This window comes from Drosophila mojavensis, unplaced genomic scaffold (genome assembly GCF_018153725.1).
Source record: "Drosophila mojavensis isolate 15081-1352.22 unplaced genomic scaffold, ASM1815372v1 contig_80, whole genome shotgun sequence".
Taxonomy (NCBI): Eukaryota; Metazoa; Arthropoda; class Insecta; order Diptera; family Drosophilidae; genus Drosophila; species Drosophila mojavensis.
The window spans coordinates 15,011,280-15,031,189 of NW_025318906.1; the positions used below are offsets into that span (position 1 = coordinate 15,011,280).

The 19,910-nt window shown below is 31.4% G+C and overlaps 3 protein-coding genes and 1 long non-coding RNA gene across 7 annotated transcripts; 3 read left to right on the top strand and 1 right to left on the bottom strand.

The window, feature by feature from the left end:
* Positions 1 to 19: 19 nt before the first annotated feature.
* Positions 20 to 1,976, top strand: LOC6579995 (cytochrome c oxidase assembly protein COX15 homolog). The gene is made up of 4 exons (XM_002005832.4): positions 20 to 208; positions 680 to 794; positions 850 to 982; positions 1,053 to 1,976. The coding sequence occupies exons 1-4, from the start codon at positions 116 to 118 to the stop codon at positions 1,903 to 1,905; spliced, it is 1,194 nt and encodes a 397-aa protein (XP_002005868.1). The 5' UTR covers positions 20 to 115; the 3' UTR covers positions 1,906 to 1,976.
* Positions 1,977 to 2,247: 271 nt separating this feature from the next.
* On the top strand, positions 2,248 to 7,184 carry LOC6579996 (alpha-catulin). 2 transcript variants are annotated; one of them, XR_006357743.1, is made up of 7 exons: positions 2,248 to 2,582; positions 3,194 to 3,374; positions 3,507 to 4,990; positions 5,059 to 5,364; positions 5,939 to 6,145; positions 6,425 to 6,518; positions 6,616 to 6,690. XR_006357743.1 is itself a non-coding variant. In XM_002005833.4 (6 exons), the coding sequence occupies exons 1-6, from the start codon at positions 2,547 to 2,549 to the stop codon at positions 6,739 to 6,741; spliced, it is 2,340 nt and encodes a 779-aa protein (XP_002005869.3). In that variant the 5' UTR covers positions 2,249 to 2,546; the 3' UTR covers positions 6,742 to 7,184. The 2 variants fall into 2 exon arrangements, 1 of the variants encoding a protein (XP_002005869.3); XM_002005833.4 differs by lacking the exon at positions 6,425 to 6,518 and having other exon boundaries at positions 2,249 to 2,582; positions 6,616 to 7,184.
* Positions 7,185 to 10,507: 3,323 nt separating this feature from the next.
* On the top strand, positions 10,508 to 11,274 carry LOC116804085. Its single transcript, XR_004364107.2, has 2 exons — positions 10,508 to 10,630; positions 10,861 to 11,274. It is a non-coding gene; the product is annotated as an uncharacterized LOC116804085 (long non-coding RNA).
* A 181-nt stretch (positions 11,275 to 11,455) lies between these two features.
* Positions 11,456 to 18,005, bottom strand: LOC6579998 (guanine nucleotide-binding protein G(s) subunit alpha). Of its 3 annotated transcripts, none has more exons than XM_015164025.2 (9): positions 17,929 to 18,005; positions 15,346 to 15,845; positions 13,623 to 13,719; positions 13,345 to 13,465; positions 12,522 to 12,650; positions 12,270 to 12,449; positions 12,086 to 12,210; positions 11,720 to 11,793; positions 11,456 to 11,654 (listed from the first exon to the last, which is right to left on the bottom strand). In XM_015164025.2, exons 2-9 carry the CDS (start codon positions 15,619 to 15,621, stop codon positions 11,508 to 11,510), a joined length of 1,149 nt encoding a protein of 382 aa, XP_015019511.1. In that variant the 5' UTR covers positions 15,622 to 15,845; positions 17,929 to 18,005; the 3' UTR covers positions 11,456 to 11,507. The 3 variants fall into 3 exon arrangements, with proteins under 3 accessions (XP_015019511.1, XP_002005871.1, XP_043866614.1); XM_002005835.3 differs by having other exon boundaries at positions 17,787 to 17,949; XM_044010679.1 differs by lacking the exons at positions 15,346 to 15,845; positions 17,929 to 18,005 and adding an exon at positions 14,688 to 14,873.
* Between the last annotated feature and the right edge of the window lie 1,905 nt (positions 18,006 to 19,910).

Sequence of the window (19,910 nt, forward strand, 5' to 3'; positions counted from 1 at the left end):
TTTAATCGATACATTAGTTGCTGTTATTATGCACATCTCTACCTATTATATGAAAGGACTTTAACATAAATATATAAGCCTCCTTCTTTGAAATATAGAATTATTCCTTTCAATAATGCTTCGGTCGATGTATCAAAGGGCTAATGCCTTTAGGCTTAGGCTTCCATCTCGCCGATTGCAGCAGACAGTCGCGGAAACCCAGATCAAAGTAAGTAGCAAGTCAAGCCAACGTAAGTCGTATTGAGTTTTTTAATTCCCTCATAATTTTATTTATTGACTAAAGAAAAAACAATACTATTAAGAAACATCAGAATATCTTCTGCACATATAGATCCCAAAATATTCATTACCTCAAAAGAAGTAAGTTGTTGAACAACTTGCTAATACGAAAGAAATCTATATTTTTCTTGCTATCTACCCGGCTTTTTACTAAAGTAAATAATAATAAACAGAAAGGCATATTCAAAATGTCAAAACTCTAAATTAAAGCGGTTCCGCCAAATATAGAGCAATTCTTGTATATCTACTAATTCTATTTTATATTAAATAATTGCAGCTAATGCTGTTTGTTGTTTAGATTTCCTATTTACTTATTCAATTATTTTGGACTTTATTATGTAATCTTAATATTATTTTTACGATCATCAGCTTACTAATTCAGCTTTCTCATTTATTTTAGCATATACCGACGCCAGCTCCGCCAGTGAACCCAATAGTTAAGTCAAGTCCAAATAAAACAGTCGGCAAATGGTTTCTAGGATGCAGCGGCATGGTCTTCGTTGCTGTTGGACTGGGTAAGTGGAAAGTATTATAATAAACTTAAAATATAATTAACATTTTTTTATAAAGGTGGCGTGACGAGGCTGACCGAATCTGGCCTTTCAATGGTATCTTGGAACTTGATTGGCGAGCATATGCCACGAAATCGAGATGAATGGATTAAAGAGTTTGAGAAATATCAACAGTATCCAGAATTTAAGCTGTGAGTAAACATAATAAATTGCAAAGTTAACTTTTTATTAAATACTTATAATTGTTAATTTTTTTTTCAGAAAGAATGCCAAAATGACTGTGGACGAGTTTAAATTTATTTATATGATGGAATATATACACAGAATGTGGGGTCGCGCAATCGGAGCATTTTTCATACTGCCTGCCGCATACTTCTGGAAGAAGGGCTACTTTTGTGCAAAAACAAAGAAAATGGTTCTGGTATTGGGAACATTAATTGGCCTGCAAGGATTGATGGGATGGTATATGGTTAAGTCCGGATTGGAGAACAGATTTGATAATCCAAATGATGTGCCTCGCGTTTCTCAATATCGACTAGCCTCCCATTTAGCTGCAGCATTTGTGCTATATTCCTTATTCTTATCGAACGCGATGTCCAAATTGATACCAGCGGAATCATTAACGTCGGCAGCAAAGCGTATACCTAAAATAAAAATGCTGTCGCACTTAACGAAAGGCATGGTGTTCCTGACGGCAATCTCTGGTGCATTTGTGGCTGGACTGGATGCTGGATTGGTTTACAACTCATTTCCGAAAATGGGCGATGACTGGATACCCGATGACATTCTGCAATTTAAGCCAATGCTAAGAAATGTTACAGAAAACCCAACGACGGTTCAATTTAACCATCGTATCTTAGGCATCACAACAGTATCATTGATCACAGCCTTATGGCTGGCAATGAGAGGACAGAAATTGCCCAAGCGAGCAAAGTGGGCTATCAATGCGGTCGCTGTTATGGCCTGGACACAGGCTACCTTAGGTGTAACTACCTTGTTAAATTATGTACCTGTGCCTTTGGCAACAGCTCATCAGTCTGGATCATTGATACTACTAAGCACTGCCGTGTGGCTTTCACATGAACTTCGGCTTTTGAAGTACATACCCAAGTAAATAAAAGTATTTGTTTGATATTGATGCTTATATTGTAACCTGTAAATAAATATATGTATTTTATAAAGAAATGTAAAAAATGATTTATTTTTAATGCAGGAGCTATTATACAAATACCCTGCGTAATTAGTTTTTCATAATATCTTACCGACTTATTTATTTAAAACAACCAATTTAAAAACTTAACCTAAAATTAAAGTATTTAAATTAAGCAGTTATTTTGTAATGTTACCTGTGAAAGTAACTGTTCTTTGCTGTTAACACTTTTGTTAACTGCGCAGAGGAAATTCGTGCGCAAATCCCAATACGAAATTGATATATATGTGTATTTATATACCTATATGTATGTAAAGAGGTGCGCAAGTGTTTTGTGACCATCAGAGTTAGTAATTGAAGTTGACTGTTGTTTTTTTTTTTTCGTTATTTAAAACATAAATACAAAATGTACATAGATAATTAAAGAAAACTTGACGCTTAATAATAATAGATAAACTATTTTAAAGAGACAACACTCAAAAATATATTGTCTAGGCAAAGAGGCTGTTTACGAAAAATCAATAATTTTATACACATTAAATATAAATGTGCGAAGCCCAAAACACAAATACGAAGCAGCTTATACGGAATTTAGCACTATAAAAATGTATGGCCTACCTCCAGCTGCGCTTGATGTGAACGTAAGTTGGTATAAGTGATATTAGATAAAAATTGCATGTGATGGAATAGCTATATGATTAGTCTATAATCTATATACCTCTCTCTACATAGACGTAGTTAATTGAATATCAATAAGCATACAGACGCAATTTAGATTGTACTCGAATGGTATACATTTATACTCTAGTATATATCAAGTAGACAATCGAAGACTTTTGCAATTTAAACTAAGTTCTTTACCAGACATAGGCTACTTCATATATAATCGTTTTTATGGGTAAGGCTCGATGATTGATTGATTGACAATGGGTAAAGTAAATGTGTAATAGATTCTAGCAAGACTGTACATTTTTCGCCAATATTTGAGGTATATTTATTTATTGCTTATTTGACTTTGAGGCACATAGAAAAAGCTACAGGTCCTACCACAACTTAATATTGTGTTACTCCCTCTCCCACTCTCAATGAGCAACGGTAAATGTAGTGAGTAAAGCAGTTTAAGCTCTTATATAGTTGTAGATACGTTAGGTCTTTCTCCTTATGCCACTGCCTCTGTCTGGCTTTATCTCTAGCATAGTAATATCTATTCTCTCTTACATCTAATATTATTTTATTTGTTTATTACTTACAGAATCAGCGCTTTCGACTACGTGATATTGACAACGAGCACATCATGTCAACTTTTGGAAATATTGGACACTCCTTGAGTATATCTGTGGAGAGATTTATAACGATTGGTGAAATAATTGCAGAGGAAAATACGGATATCAAAGTGGATATGTATGAGGCGGCCAGAGAGGCAAGAGATGCAGGTAAGGATTTCTATAAAACTATTACAATTATAAATATTGTAATTATATTACTTTAAGATGTTCAACTTTAATATACTCTATACGTAATATATACTCGTATATGACTCACATAAATTGTATTCTTCTTTTTAGGAAAATCGATTGAACAGCTTTGTGAGCTTTCGCCTTTGAGTGGCATGGAGGTTCGTCATCATATCGAACCTTTGAAGGATTATGGTGCCATTATATTGGCAGCCAGATCTCTACTATCGTCTATAACGCGAATTTTACTGCTCGTCGATATTGTTGTGGTCAAGAAGTTGCTCACAGCAAAGAAGCGAGCATCGGAGAGCTTAGAAAAGTTAGAGTCTGTTATGAACTTTACGGAATTCGTGCGTGCATTTTCTATTTTTGGTACCGAGATGATCGAACTGGCTTACCTGACGGGACATCATCGTAACTCTTTTAAGGAGGAGCGCAGACGTGCTCAGATGTTCTCTGCACGTCAAATTCTTGAGAAGTCTATATCAATTCTACTGACATCGTCAAAGAATAGTTTGATACACAGTGATTGCGTGATAGTTAAAGAGAATCGTGACACCGTCTTTTGTCAAATTCGACGGGCCATGGACTTGATACATTTCGTCATAAAGGATAGTATTTTCGACTCGGCAAAGCACATGGCCTTTCGCAATGCGCGCTGCAATTCGAATTATGAGAACGAGAGCATCTATACGACAATTAAGCGCATTATAAACCTCATCAAGAAGTTCAAGCTGCAGTCGATTCAGTACGACTGCAACAGCAACAAGGAGGGCAACAACAATCCTGATGCGTTGTATTCTCTGTTTGATGATGAGGACTGGAAGAGCGAAAAGAACTTAGCCCCGGCTGTGGGCAGTCATATGATAAAGAATACAAATTTTAAGAAACACCTAACCTACGAGAGTCTGGACCTGCGGGATGAGCTGTCGGTGGCGTTTGATAAGCTGTTCGAGAAGGCGCATGACTTTACCGACTCGCCTTATATAAGTCATGAGCATCGGAAGAACATACTTATCTACTGTGAGAACTGCAAGGTCGAGTTTGAAATGTATTTGAATCTATTGATAAAGGATCAGCACGATAATCGAGGGGTGGGCGCACCGATCCAGAGCAGGGATCCGGAGCTGGGCATGCTCGGCAGTCTGCAGGAGTTGTGCAAGCAGCTTGTTATATCTGTGTCCAGTCAGATCGCCGACTTCAACGAGTCGCTGAACGTTTGCAAGAAGATTGTGAAATCGTTTTATGCCTTGGCCATGGCACACGATCTGGAGAACCTGAATCAATGCTCGGCGAAGTTTCACGACTGCTGCGATCACATTTTCGACATTTGCAAATTGTTGCAGCACATCGCACCGACGGAAGGGCTGCAGGTCCATGCCAAGTGCTTGGCAATCAACCTGAGGATCTACGGGCCACAGGTATTTATTGCCGCCAAGATTCTGTGGAAGTACGCGAACAGCAGCGCAGCGAATGAAAATTTCGAATCGTTTTTGGAAATGTGGAAATGGCTAATCAACGAGATCTCACTGATTGCCAAGAAGATTCTCGCATCGGTGGACACAACCAAGGCGGACATAGATACCCAAATGGAGGTGAGCATAAATTAAACCAATTTAGAAATGTTCACGATTTTTAAATTGATTTGTTATTGCTCTATCAGAAATGTGAGACAACAATGAAATCATCGAAGCCCTATGCCGCGCCCACGGATGAGAGAGAAATGGTCGAGTACGCCGGGCTGGAGGGTAAAAACAATGGCGATGCAACGAAGTGGACGGACGATCTATCGGATGATAATGATATTTTGAAACGAGCTAAAAATATGTCAGCTATGGCTTTTCTGATGTATCAATTTACCAAGGGCAGCGGTTCTCTAAGAACGACACAGGATTTATTTACACAAGCTGAATACTTTGCTGAAGAAGCCAATCGACTTTATAAAGTTTTACGTCATTTTTCATATCAGGTGTGTGAGCTTGGAATGACAGAAATTGTTGAAATCATCGGCATGCCGAACATTTATTGTTATTCTTATAGAGTTCCTTTGTAATCTATAGCTGCATAGGCAGGATGTTAGAAAGAGTAGGGAATAAAATGTAGCAGCAGAGAGGAAGACGTAGAGTACGTTAAGTGGAAATGAAGTAGCTGGGAACAGAAAGCAGAGAGAATGGGATCTGCAGGGGGAACGAGTAACAAAGAGGAGCAGACAACGTGAAGCACAAAATGGGACGTAGAACAAGAGAGTACGACAGGGAGCAGGAAACAACGGGAAGCGGGCAACTTAAAACAGAACAGGGAACACAGAACTGAGAACAGGATCTATAAGTAGATATAACATGACCTATAATATGACCTTCTACAAGTTAAAGGCTGTTAATAGTCTGTTGATTCAAAATAAGACTGAAACGCTACTAAGCACCGAAACTAGCCGATTTCATAAGAAATTAGAAGAAAATTAATTAAAGAAATATTTAATCTAATGACATTTTGAATACATCAAACACATGTATAAATAAAAAATTACATGTATATATTTTCAGGTACCTGCAAGTGATAACAAGAAGGATCTTCTAAGTATTTTAGATAGAGTGCCGACTTGTGTGCAAGCTCTGCAATTTACTGTGAAAGACCACACAGTCGGCAAGGCTGCAACATTTGTGAAAGTTGATCACGTCATAAGGGAAACCAAAAATCTTATGAATGTGATAAACAAAGTTGTCTCGAAATGTTTTGAGTGCGCAAATAAGGTAAGTACGATTCGATTAGCAAATCACCATATATAGAGTCGGTTCACAAAGCAAAAGATAGTTTTGTCTTGTGCAAAATACGCTAGTTTGTCCGTCCGTATGATCACAATTGTACACTTCACTTAGTTCACTTGCCCGAGAGGCAAACCAAATTTCACTTGTTCCACACAAACTAACTAGAGAATAGTATGACTAGTAGAGTATGACTAGAGTAGTAGCATCGCAAATTCGTAGGCTAGATTGGTTTAGTGCACTACTAAACGAACAGATATATTTTAGGCTACAGGTCTCAAAGGACAGCTGGACATGTCTTTGGCTTAGTTCAACTAATTTAGATCCTAGAACCAACCTGATGGTTCCAATATTTAACTGGGTAAATGGTGTTGGTTTTCTACTGAGATATTGCTAAATTTATATTTCTTCAAACTTATAGAAATGAACTCACTCATTAATAATATTTCCATTTCCAGTACAAATTAAATTTAACTGGTATTACGGGAGGACTCACGTCGGGCTCGGTGCGCGGCGATGACAACGTCTCGGGCGGAATGTGCGACTCGAAAGGAACAACCAGCAGCAGCGAGGGGAGCATGTGACATTATGGAATGGCTCGAAGAGCCAAGGGGGACGCCAGGCGGACGCGAGTATCATTCTTATTGTTTTGATCATGGCTAATAGCGAAAAGAATTTATCACTCTCATTATTACTTAGGTCTATACATTTGTTAACTAATTCAAACTCTGTATTTCGGCAGGCGACTGTCAAAGTGTATGTTGTAACATATTTGTACTCTGTAAGATACATATTTATATATTTTACTAATGCGAGAAACTAACTAACTAACACACACACAGACATACACACAATCAACCATCAATTATATATTCACAATTAATGTACGTGCTTTTAAGTGATCGAATAAAGATAAGTTGATGTGCTTTTTTGAAATTTCAAATTTGAAATCGATTTGGTATTTGTATGCCAGCTATTAGAAATGTATTAAAAAAAAAAACGTGAAATAAAAACAAATTGTACTGCATATTGGCTATTGGCGTGTTTTTTTTTTCATAAAGCTCATCATCTCCATCTCAGGTGATAAACGACTGCAAATGCTGCTCTCAAATGAGATTTTGAAATGTAACTGGAAAGGCTTACAAAGTCGATGGAAAGCCAGCAGACTTCGTCCATGACTTTAAGGCTTTGCTACCTTCTGTCAACCCCATCTGTGGTATAAGAGCTCCCTTTTAATATGATATTTAAAATCGCTTGTATTTCGGATGCTTAATTGCTTGGGTTCATTTATAGTAGTTTTATATATAGTAGTAAGTAGTAGATAGTAATATATAGTATTAAACAGTAGAAAAAGGTAGTAGACATTGCAGTTATAGTACTAAATAATAATAAAAAGGAGTATGTAGTAGCAATAAATATCGTAGTAAATGTAAATTACAGTTGTGTATAATAATATATAGTTAATGATAATACATGTCTATAATAAATAAAAAGTAGTATCGCCTCGGCTTATGCTATAGCTTAGTCTGGAAGAGAATATGTGACAAACTCCTAGATTGATGTATTACTCATATTTTATATATTTTATGCGATATTTATATATCTACATATATACCATATAATTTCATTTAATAATATTTAATAACAAAGCCTATATTACATATGTATGTGAGAGTTACATGTTTTTTTAGCCCATTTTGTCAATTTTCCTTAGCTACCTTGTTTGATAATATATAAAAAGCAAAAAGATAAGCGAACATATGTTTCAAATGTCTGCACAAGATTATTTTCAACCAAATGCACATAGAAATGAATGTTTGCCAACTTCTTACTTAAGCTCTGTTTGTTGAAGTGTTTACCACAAATTATGGGAAATATGGTGGAAATGACGCAGAAAGGCCACAGAATAGTTTTCAGCACCACTGAAGTTGAAACAGGAAATACCCTAAGTTCCCTACCCTAATTTCTAGAATCATTACTCACTAATGTAGTATATATACAAACGTATATGTAAATGATGTATAAATTTGATAAAACATATATATAAAGTAAATATAAAATTCTATCAACATTTATTTTAGTACTTATAGCACAGGTACATCTTATACATATCTAATATATTAATAATATAAATATAAAATATATGTATATAAGATATAATATATTCTACATATGTATATAATATGATAAATATAAAATATTTACGATGCATTTAAGCATTCTTTTATTTATAAATATTTCTATTAATTTTGCCATATTCTTAATAGGTTTCATATGACCTTTTCAAGACAAAGTTTGCAGGGTATCTAAATACAACTAACTTAATTATAAAGGGCATGCTTTTCAGTTGTATGTTCCCACTTTGTTATCAACACCCTGTTTTTCCATCCTTCCGGAATTTGGTATAAAATGAGCTGATGTCGCTGTGAAGAGAACAGTCTTTCCTTAGATTTCATTATGCGTTGGTCAAGCTTCCAAGTTGAATAAGTTGAATTAAAGTATTTTTAAAAATATATATAATAATAAAAATAACATAAGTATTAAAAAATATAAAACTTATATTCGAAATTCAAAGTTATTCAATACAGTAAAGTATTTATGCTAATAATATAAGCAAAGTTTATATTATTGGCTACTAAGTCTTGCTGTCAGTGATTTTTATTCCCTATTGTTAAACTTACATACTCATAATTCTATATACATAGATAATTAAATATAAATAAATATTTGATTATTTTCTAGCTTTGGCGCTTGTTTAGATACTGGACTTACTGGAAATGATGTTGTGTACCATGTTGTCAACAGGATTACTAACTCCATTTCTCAGCTCTCTCGCCATTTTAACAAGATTTCCTTTCACTATTATTATTTTCAGCTTCCACCGATTGTGTTAGAGCCCTGCGATAATACCAACAGACAATACGAGAAGTTATTGTGATTATTTTCTCCAATTACGTTGCTTTTTTATTATCTTATATTGATATTTTCTTCTTTAAGAAGATGACATTATATGGGGTCTATTTTTTTTTTTTTTCATATGCGAAAAGCGTTAAGTGAAAAGCAAAGGAGTTACAATAATATATAATATAATTCAACCCTTTCCCAACTTTGATATTGATTTTCTCTCAGAAGTGGATGACATTAGTTATGCTAACTTATTTAGTTCGTAATACCAAATTAAGTATATCAAACATTGTTAGAATATTTTTGTTCTTCAATTCTCCCCTTTTTGTTTAACGCATTTTTTCCTTCCCAAATATAAAAGAAAACTTTAAAATATAAATGTGTATATATTCTCAAAACATCTGTACATGTTCATAAAGTCCATTTAAGCAATCATTCGATTCTCTCCCATTTAAGTTCAATTACAAGTAATAACTACTTTTATAAATATTCATCTTTAGTTAGCATAAATAAACATAAGTTATATAAGTCTAATGTATATACCTTATTTATAATTATATATGATATTAATTTTATTTTATTATGAAAATTAACTTTCATATTTGTTTTTTATTGTAAAATAATTGCTAAATATCATGCATGTTTTCTTTCGTTTATTGTTCATTTTATTCAGATGCTTCAACTGTACAGTTAAATTATGGCAGCTACTACATTCTTCAATCCAGCAGAGATATCATACCTGATAATATATTTAACCTGTTTCCGAAATTAACTGTCCTGCCACTGGGTCAAAAGAAAGCTTATTCCGAAAAGAATCCATCGAATCGTCAGGCGAAGCGCGATCTAGACAGTATTGGTGGGGGACATTTGATCAAGAAATCCCTATATTATTAACCATTATTATTAACCAGAATATCATGACCTAATATCACTTTTCAAAATGTAAAGTCAATTAACAACTCTCTCCCAATGCACTATCAATGTATAAATTATCTAAGGTAATAAAGCATTTTATGTGAAATACATATGTACATATAATTGTTTATACTGATTGTTATTAGGGACTACTTTTGACACATCCCTATACTATTAGGGAATACGAAATATGAAACCGGAATGAAAATATGTCAGGAAACACAAATGTTCATTATCATCATTATCATTATCATTCTCAGTCTTATTCTCTCTCTTACCTTCACGATCTCTTGTATCTTCAATCGTTCATTTTCTGTATTCTGCCTTTCATTGTAATTCCAAATTTTATTCCAATATTTTATTATTATTCCTTATTTATTTAAATGTTAACTCTCATGTTCCCTCGCTCATTTCCTGATTTGTTTATATATTTAAATATATCTTTTATTTTATCTTTTGTTTATCTAATAAACGTTTTATAAAACAAATTTTTGGCAAGAAGTGTAAGGTGCAGAGAATATAAAAATAAATATTCATTTATTAAAATATATTTATAACAAACAAAATATATGAACGGATCATAATATATTTTCAACAATTTCCTTTGGTTTCAAAAGCTTTCTTGGAAAACGTTGACGGAAAACTAGTGCTAAGGTAAGTAATATTTAATTACCAAATTAAAATAATATTGACATTTTTAACAATCAAATCAAAATGGAATAAGAATTAAAATTAGTATTAAGCCAATCTAGCTAAAAAAATTGGAACTATCCAATACTCCTTAATCACCTTTGTTGACAATAATAACTTTAATAATAAATAATATATTCCTCATTCTTGAACCCATCTGATTTTAATTTAATCGTTCTGCTTGCTTTTCTCAGAGTGCTTTTCGTCTTTAAGGATCTTGCTCAGCAGGCATTGAAGTATCAGCGCGACATCAATACACAGAGCGATCTATGGGAATTGGCAGCCAACAACAACAACGATCATCGAGCAAATCGGCCAGCTTTAGCTAGAAAGGATTTGGCTTACAACAAGAATGCCTGGAAGAGTAAAACCAAAAGAAACTTTGATGAGATCGATAAGGCCTCCGTCAGCTTCGGCATACTCAATCCACTTGTATAGTTGACTTTTGACTAGACTTGTATACTCATTTATAATTAACGCAAATGCGCTTTGTGTCAGGGGAAAAAAGATACGAAATATATATACTCAACAGCAACTGGGAAATCGAAAGTATTTGTAAATACTATATACAGCAATATCAATAAAAACAATTCTAATTGTTAATAACATGTTTATTTATTCTTCTTTAATGTTGAGTTTTGTGAAAGGTCATACCAGATCTAAATGCAGCGCTTTTATTTTTGTTTTTTTTTTTTTTTTTTTTTTTAGTTTTTTTGTTGTTTGTTTTTTTTTGTTTCAAGGGACTATTTAAATACAAATTACATTTGATAATTATATTTAAAACAGTAATTCAATAATATATTCTTCACTTTATTTGTTGAATTACGGCGATAGGGATAACCTATAACAATTCATATTGACGAAGGTGCATCCTTTGAATTATGTCCCTACAATCATTAAAAACTCGCTTTATGTTTTCTGTGTCAACGGCGCATGTAAAATGTGGGTAACAATAGTGTTTACCGTCTCCACTTGCTGTCGATATACGCTGCAAAATTATTTGAAAATAATTAATCATTTATCATTATTTTTAGTCAATTTTGGGTTACTTACCAGAAACTCGTCACGTATAAAATATTTTGCTCTTATTACTTCTGGGTCATCGTTAGATTCCATTATTGCGTCACCTAGTTTATAGAAATTTCGATATAGTTAGCTTCAATGGCAAAACAAATACAAATTCAATTTTAATTGATTGACTTTGATTGACAGATATTTGCCTATATAGGGGGTAACATGGGGGGATAGATCAAAGCGTTTCCAATTTGATTTCTGTTCATTATGATATTTAAAAAAAAAAAGTAAATAAAATTATGAAATTCATTTTTCAGTTATTTATTACGACATGGTCTTTAGTTTTTATTTTTATTCCTTTATTTTGCCTTTTATTATGCTAATTAAATTTATTAATCTACTTACTTGGCGTTTGATATTTGTTAAACTCGGAAAAATATTCCGACAATTTACTTTTTCCAGCCTTAATTTTCTCTGCTAACAAATCTTGCTTATTTAGAAAAAGTATAATAGAAATTGTGCGTAGCCATCTATGAAAAAGGAACTTTGATTAAAGCAATGCAATTTATCTAGAAATTCCATTTAATACCTGTTATTCCAAATACTCTTAAATAAGTCTAAGGATTCACGAAGCCGATTTTGAGTGGGATCCTCACGCAAAACCATGTTATAACTTGAGCATGCCGTTACAAAGATTATAGCAGTTACATCATTGAAACATTGAATCCACTTCCGACGCTCGTCGCGCTGTCCTCCCACATCGAACATACTATTTGAAGGCAGGGAATTTGCAAAGTTATAGTAATTAATAAATTAAAGCGCTTATTCAATTGCAACTCACTGAAAATTAACTTTGTCCACCTGAAATCTTGTTTCAAATATTCCAGAAGTCAAAACACGGCACCGAAGAATATCCTGCTCATTGGGGGTATAATTTGGATTCTTAATTGTGCTAACTCGGTCCAAAAAGCTAAATAGCAATAAAGAAATGAGAGAAAACCAAATGAATACATATTGTAATTGCAACAATTATTATTAATTATTCATTATAATAAAATATATATTACAGTTGGCATTTCTTCATGGTTAAATCTAATCTTACAGATATCTCATTTAAAAATACGAATACAAATATAATAGCCAGTGTAAGGGACATGCTTATACCATGATCTAGTGTAGACCAGTCAAGAAATGGAGGATTCAGTGAATTCCCTTAAGATATTTTTCGATTTACAAGAAACTATTCTCACAGCTCTGATTGCTCTTTTTTTAATTCAACTCATTTTTAGACTCGCTTAAAAACTAAAAGCATTATGCATTGTTTATCTTCAAGACGAAATTATTTCAGCGGATTTGCGTTTCAAATAATTAGCGTGTATTGCACAAGCGGTTATACCCAATTACAGCAGAGTTATTTCTAGCTCACTCATTGCAAAAAGGCGTTCACAAAAAAACTAAATATTGTCTACGATCCATTTACCGCATAATCCACATTAATTTGGCATTAACTTATTGTGCTAAATAAAAGAGTAATATATTTAAGTTAAAGTTATTCAAAAAACAGTTTCGGTGCACATCACATCAATTAAAACAGAAATAGTAATAATTACACAGTTAAACAATATCTCTTAAGCTGTTCACCACCAGATCGAATTTTTACTTACTATTTTGCGCAGTCAATTAATTGATATTCATTTGACCTCTCATAGGTTTGAAGGACCCCTTTGTCTTTCCATAGTTCTTCTGTGTGTTCATAAAATTCTGGAGGATAGTTGAAGTCAGGACCTGGAATAGAAATTATTATTGTAATAAACTAAAGTACATATATATATTTTATTGATCCTGAGTAAAATCAAACCGAAATTATTGAACAGTACTTTAGGGCTATAGTCTCAAATTATTATCAAAATTTATGTTTATTTTGTGGTATTTGTTAACTTACTAGAGGCATAATCCTGAATATATTCCACCCTGGGTTCATTTTCTTTCTTTTCTAAAGCTACAGGTGGATTTAGTGTGCTCATGGCTCCAGTAATAGTCTGTAAGTAATAGATTGTTCATTATTAGCCATTACATATAATAAAGGTATTTCAAAGTTTTTATTTCGATCTGGTAATTTTACACTTAAAATATATTAATTTTTAGATTTCGGAATTATAAGAAAAGTAAGTGTTAATTGAAACATATTTTCCCTGCAACAAAAAGAAACTATAAACAAGTTAAAGAGCTCTACTCAAGAAAATACCAACTTTAGATAGAAGAAGAAAATTCCTTGTACCTGATACATTAAACATTAGCAAAAGTTCAATTTAGATTATATATATATAGAAAACGATTGGGTGGCCAATGTATTGTTTATCAAACACATCAATTAGTTAACAGCAATATCCGCATACAACATTCGATAATTCAATCAACAACATATAACTCCGACACCATCACCAGAAGGAGGCATACTAAATACGTTAGACAGTATGATCCTCCATATAACCCCTTTTCAAAAATATTTAACATCCAAGATCTAATTAGAAAAGCTACGATATTGAGAGAAACGATATTGATAAAAAATTATTATTTGCTGAGTTTCACAGCCAATCGCAGGATCAGCGAGGTCAAACATTCAGGCAGACGGACAGGATTATATATATTTGACTGGTCAAAATATTTAAGAGCTTCACAGAAAAATAGATCAATAGCACAATTAGATATTTCTTAGTTAAACTGAGAAAATATTAGAGCTTCTCGAACAGCTTACTACTAAATTTTCAATTTCTACACAGATAATACGGATACGGATAATATAGAATTAAGTTGCATTTGAATGCTTTCAATAGGTACCTTAATTTCTTACCCTTATTTTATATTTGCTGCTTTACATATATATTATATATTACAAATTTTGATAGATATTCATAAGTATAGTCCCCTTTAAATGGATAGAACAAAAACTAAACAATAATAATTCTCTCACAGCTACTTTAAAGATAAATCATAAAAAAATACTTACATATTATATAAAAATTTCTTTCATTAGAAAATTGTAAAAAATTATTAGTTATAAACATTCTTATCAGGATAACACGCTCCTATGCACACTTGCAGTTTAATATTTTTAGATTTGTCTGCTCAGCAACTCGATTTATGTATGTATATAGTAATCCATTGAAAGCCTCTGGTTAGGAGTTAAGTGGGGCTTCAAAAGACAAAATAAAAAAATTCGAATGAAATATTTCAAAACATAAAACAAATAAGGCATTCATTTATACCCAAAACCTAAGTTTTGATAGCTTATTGGTTTGCATATTGATTACCCAAATACCAAAAGATAATTTCCTGTTATTAAGAGAAAGTCAAGCGCCCAACTTTAGATATTGATTTTTTTTTTAGAAATACGAGGCAGAAATATATGTATAAAAAAAAATAATTTGAAGCTTCTTCTATATAAATATATTCCAAATCTTCAGTTTTTTTTTCTTTATAATGAATCGTTCCTTGCCCATTGTTAAATCATTCATTATTTACTTTTTCTTTTTATCGCATCTCATCCAATCTCATCAACTTACAACTAACCAGATCGAATAAAAGCTTTTTTTAATAAATCCAGTTATAAGAACTTAAAGAAATAAAAAAGGGAAAATTTGTTAAAAATCAAAAAATAGACTTACCAATATAGCATCACGAATATTTTTTTTAATATCATCAATTTTCTGTTTTTTCTCTTGTTCAGAAAATCCATCGACGTGCAATATCCGCATTTGTTTGACTATAGTTGATTTACCGGACTCACCCGCTCCCAGCAAGAGCAACCTGTGCGTTGCCCTATAAAGCTGTTTATCTTTTTGCAATTGCCTGGATATGGCATCGCTTCTTCGCTTTTGACTTTTCGAATCCTCCGAGTTGACATCAGACTGTTTTGAAGTTGGAGAGCCAAAGCAACCCATAGCAGTCCACGGAGTCCACCAACACGTCGCTCGATTTTCTTGGTTGGCGTCGGGGGACTCTGCACCCCTAGTACTTTCTCCGTTTTGCTCCAGTATAACAGAGTCTTCGTATTATTTACGTAATTTATTTTCTCGCTCTCTCTCTCTCTGTTTATGCTATTCAAATGTGCGGCTCCGACGACTTGCGTTCAGATGTCCTCACTTTGCGATTGCTTATGATTAATCTATATATATAAATAAAAAAATCAAAAATTAAAGATGTTACTTATTCCTATTTTAAGCAAATTTTTAGTAATAGTACTATTATATTATCATCAGTCTTAAAATATAAATTTATTTTTTATGATATATCCAATAATAATCTACTTAAACTTGACATTGACAACTGCAAATTTTTCAATGTATTTTTTTTTTTTTTTAATAAATTCGTTCATTAAGAAATTATAAAATATTGTAAAATATAACTTAATGCGATAAATGTGTTAATGAGAAGCAAACAATTAAAATTTTTAATTTTAGATCAACCTAAAAGATAAATGGACCTTTTTTATGTACTTGAATATAAAATCAAGTGATTAATTCTAACACTATCTGATATTTGTTTAATTGTATCAAAGTGAAAAGTTATTAGTCTTTTTTTTTTTATTGCCTCAACAACATCTTTACTATTAGTTATTATTCATAACTCTTTTCATTATTTGTTTTTACGTGCAGAACCAATCAAATTAGTGCACTTAAATACTTGTCTCAGGTATCTAAAATATAAAAAATTTGAGCGTAGAGAAAAAACCAACAATCCTTTCGTCTTCTCTCATTTCTTTGCTATTTATTAAGATAAATTCAAAAAGTATATATGTATATCATAGTAGCGAGTGACCGACTAGCAGATACCCTCCGCCAACCACCTGTGTACTTGTGTGTAACCCCAAGAATACCTCTCAATGGCCTATGGAATTCATTTATAATCTGCAATTCTACATTCCGATATTTACTCAACTCACATTCAAACCAGAGTTTTATGGGAGTTACCTAAACAAAGTGTTTAACATAATTCATTTGAAGTCTGTTAGTAAATTGACAAATATTTAAAGTATTTATTTGTTAGCTGTTTGCATTTAAATATAAGCTAACAATTAATTTGGCAAATAACTCATTTTTGTAGGGACTAAAGATATTCATATAGAAATAAAAATTTGATTGGTTTTTCGCATGGGTAACGCTCATGACATTTTATATTATAATACTTTATTTTTTTTAGACATATTTACATATGCACGTAGATACAAATGTATCTGTATCTATATAAATGTTAAGTTATCTAAACGATGCTAAAGCACAAGTTATTCCAGTGCCGTGTAACAGGTGAAGAGTGGGTTTGTTTTGCGCATTCACAACATATATGTATATACATATTTGCATACATATATTTATTATATACATACACTTCATATATATGAAATAATTTGATATATATACACATTTGTATACGTATATGTATCTTAAAAGGAGTTATGTAGTTTTCACATATACAAATATATGTGTATGAAATTTATATTCTTATATATTAGGTAAAATAATGAAAATGTTAACAGAATATTAAACTGATATGTATATAGATATTCGCACATATATCTATTAAAATTATAGATATGCGTGCATGAATACATAAATAAATTTCATAAATATGTATTCGCATATGTATACTCATCTTTACATATGTGTCGCGCATATATATGTATATAAATATATATATAATATATATATCTACATATATACATATTTGTACGAATGTATTTGTATGTATATATATTGGTGTGTTGTAGAAATGTCTACATTGAAGTCAATCATGCAACGTTTTATTCAAATTTATTTAATCTGTTAAGGTTTTCTTTTCTTTTTTGTTTTATTTTATTTTTTTCTTTTCTTTTTGGTGGTTTTAACTTTTTAAGGATTGAAAGGTCAGACGTGTTATACGTATTTTTCAGCACAAGGAACTATATATAATTATGTATCTATGAATACACAAGATTTTCAATATTCGATTAAGCAAAAAATTGCATTTATTTGTTTATTGTATATTTTTTGATATCATAAAAATAAAAAATTTTCATTTGGTATATGAACTTCATCAATTTTTAGAGGCAATGTCAAGTATATAAATCTACCTTGATTACACATATGTGTAAAATTCCACTAGTTATTAATCATATACATTAAGTGGACAGCTGATCTCAATAATTGCCTTGACTTGCCACATTATTGAACTAATCAGATTTTTAACTTTTCTTCAATAACTAAAAAACTCACTTTTATGTATTTTTATTTTATGTATCAACCTAGAGATGTACTACAATCGATAGTTTTTACACTACGAACTTATCGTTTTCTAGAGATGCCAAGAATACACAAAAAAAAAAACGTGCTTCACAGGTGAACAAAATATATAATATTTATTTATTATATAGGGTGTAAATAGAATAGCTAATTAAATTAATTGTTCATAATTTGGTATTAGTAAATAAAAAAAGTTATTTTAACTGGTAAAATAGGTATGTTAAAATTGCAATGTTTTAGCCCATGTAGAAAATATAAAAAATTAAAAAGAAAGATACCCTGGAAATCATAGTACAACAAAATTCAAAATCGAAACGTTATTGCCCAAATTACTTTACTGATACCTGCGCTTTTGAAAATGCATTTGCTTTATTTTTGGTTAACGCCATAACGTGTTTTCGATATGCCTATCACATTTTTATCGATTATACGCCTCCCTCTCCCACATTGCTTAATAATAAATTTACCTGCTTCTTATGTAAAAATGGAAAAAATTAAATTAAATGAACAAAAGTATAGCGAATTCTACGAAAAATATTTTATTTTATTAAATTTCTTATTTATCAATAATATTTACATCTTAAGTATCAACATGGCGCGTTTACTGCACTGAAATTTAATTTTTTAACCGTTCTCAGATTATTAATCCGCTAGGTGCTTTCCACAAGTTGTTGTCTATATCTTGCAAAACTTAGGCAAAATCGGAGTCACTTTTAATGTCTACTTCTTTATTATATTATAAATATTGGTTAATGATCATCCATTTAATATAATTAAAGTACATTAACAATTATGGTTTATTGTCAAAAGGAGAATATGAAAGAATATGAAAGCTTAATATCGAATATTCTAACCGTTATATTCTGTTTCAAAACTCTATATGCTTTCAGATATTACAAGTAAAACTTATTTATATGGAATATAATTTTTCTATAATCTCTCAATAATTGTAATAAATAAAACAAAATTCACTTTTCGAAATAATTTCAAAAATAAAAAATAAAATAAATAAATATTATAATTCGATTTCATAAAATAGCAGAAAATTGAAATTTGTTTCAAATTGAATTGTTTCAAATTAAATTTACTTTTCTATGAACAGTGCAAATTCTATTTCTACATTTTTGGCGAATCTCAATATTTATGATTATACAATATACAATATATGTGTATAAATATTTATATATGATATACCTATACATATATTTATGTGTGTAAATATTCCTGTTTATTATTGTTGTTATTATATACTTATATGCATATATATATATATATACACATTTTGTTTTATATATGTATATAGGTATTATATATGTATATAAGATGAACTGTTTTTAAGTAGCACAGACACTGACCTTTTAGCTAAAAACAACAAAAATATGAATACACTAGCCCAGATTGCGACCCGGATACTTTTTATACAGTTATCTAAAATATGTTAGCTACAAAACTTTGCGCACAGTTGTATGTATCTATCTATGTAAATATACCATATGTACTTAACTTTGTGTGATATGCCTTTGTCATTAAGCTAACTTGTCAATATTTTAGATTTAATATAGTATTTTTAATATGTATGCTTAGACCTTTTCCTCATTTATATTTCATACAATCTTTAACTGGTTTATAAAACTAAATGAAGATTTAATCACAGCTTGGGAACACGAGTGTATCTTCAAATATAAATTTAGAATTGTTCACTAAAAAAATTAATTAGATATTTTTTAAGCCTATGTATATATAAACATTTGTATATATTTATATAATATATAGACAGGTAGGTAGGTGAGTTGTCTAAGTGAACCAATAGTGGAACAAGCAGGCTCAAATCCCAGATGTGGTGTATAGTCGTGGCGTCGATCCACAGCTTTGATAGTCTAACAACTATGGACAATAACAACAATAACAATAATAAATTAGTTTTGGTGTGCTTATTTTTCCTTTTTTAGCATAAT

What these genes read in the sequence shown, in the direction of transcription:
- LOC6579996 (XM_002005833.4), top strand. Translation starts at nt 2,547, where the DNA reads ATGTATGGCCTACCTCCAGCTGCGCTTGATGTGAAC. An exon ending in TACGTCATTTTTCATATCAG is followed by an intron (nt 5,365 to 5,938) that starts GTGTGTGAGCTT and finishes ATATATTTTCAG; the next exon opens with GTACCTGCAAGTGATAACAA. An exon ending in GTTTTGAGTGCGCAAATAAG is followed by an intron (nt 6,146 to 6,615) that starts GTAAGTACGATT and finishes TTCCATTTCCAG; the next exon opens with TACAAATTAAATTTAACTGG.
- LOC6579998 (XM_015164025.2), bottom strand. Translation starts at nt 15,621, where the DNA reads ATGGGTTGCTTTGGCTCTCCAACTTCAAAACAGTCTGATGTCAACTCG. An exon ending in TAACAAATATCAAACGCCAA is followed by an intron (nt 11,794 to 12,085) that starts GTAAGTAGATTA and finishes TCTATAAACTAG; the next exon opens with GTGACGCAATAATGGAATCT. An exon ending in TTATACGTGACGAGTTTCTG is followed by an intron (nt 11,655 to 11,719) that starts GTAAGTAACCCA and finishes ATAATTTTGCAG; the next exon opens with CGTATATCGACAGCAAGTGG.
- LOC6579995 (XM_002005832.4), top strand. Translation starts at nt 116, where the DNA reads ATGCTTCGGTCGATGTATCAAAGGGCTAATGCCTTTAGGCTTAGGCTT. An exon ending in CTTCGTTGCTGTTGGACTGG is followed by an intron (nt 795 to 849) that starts GTAAGTGGAAAG and finishes TTTTTTATAAAG; the next exon opens with GTGGCGTGACGAGGCTGACC. An exon ending in CAGTATCCAGAATTTAAGCT is followed by an intron (nt 983 to 1,052) that starts GTGAGTAAACAT and finishes TTTTTTTTTCAG; the next exon opens with AAAGAATGCCAAAATGACTG.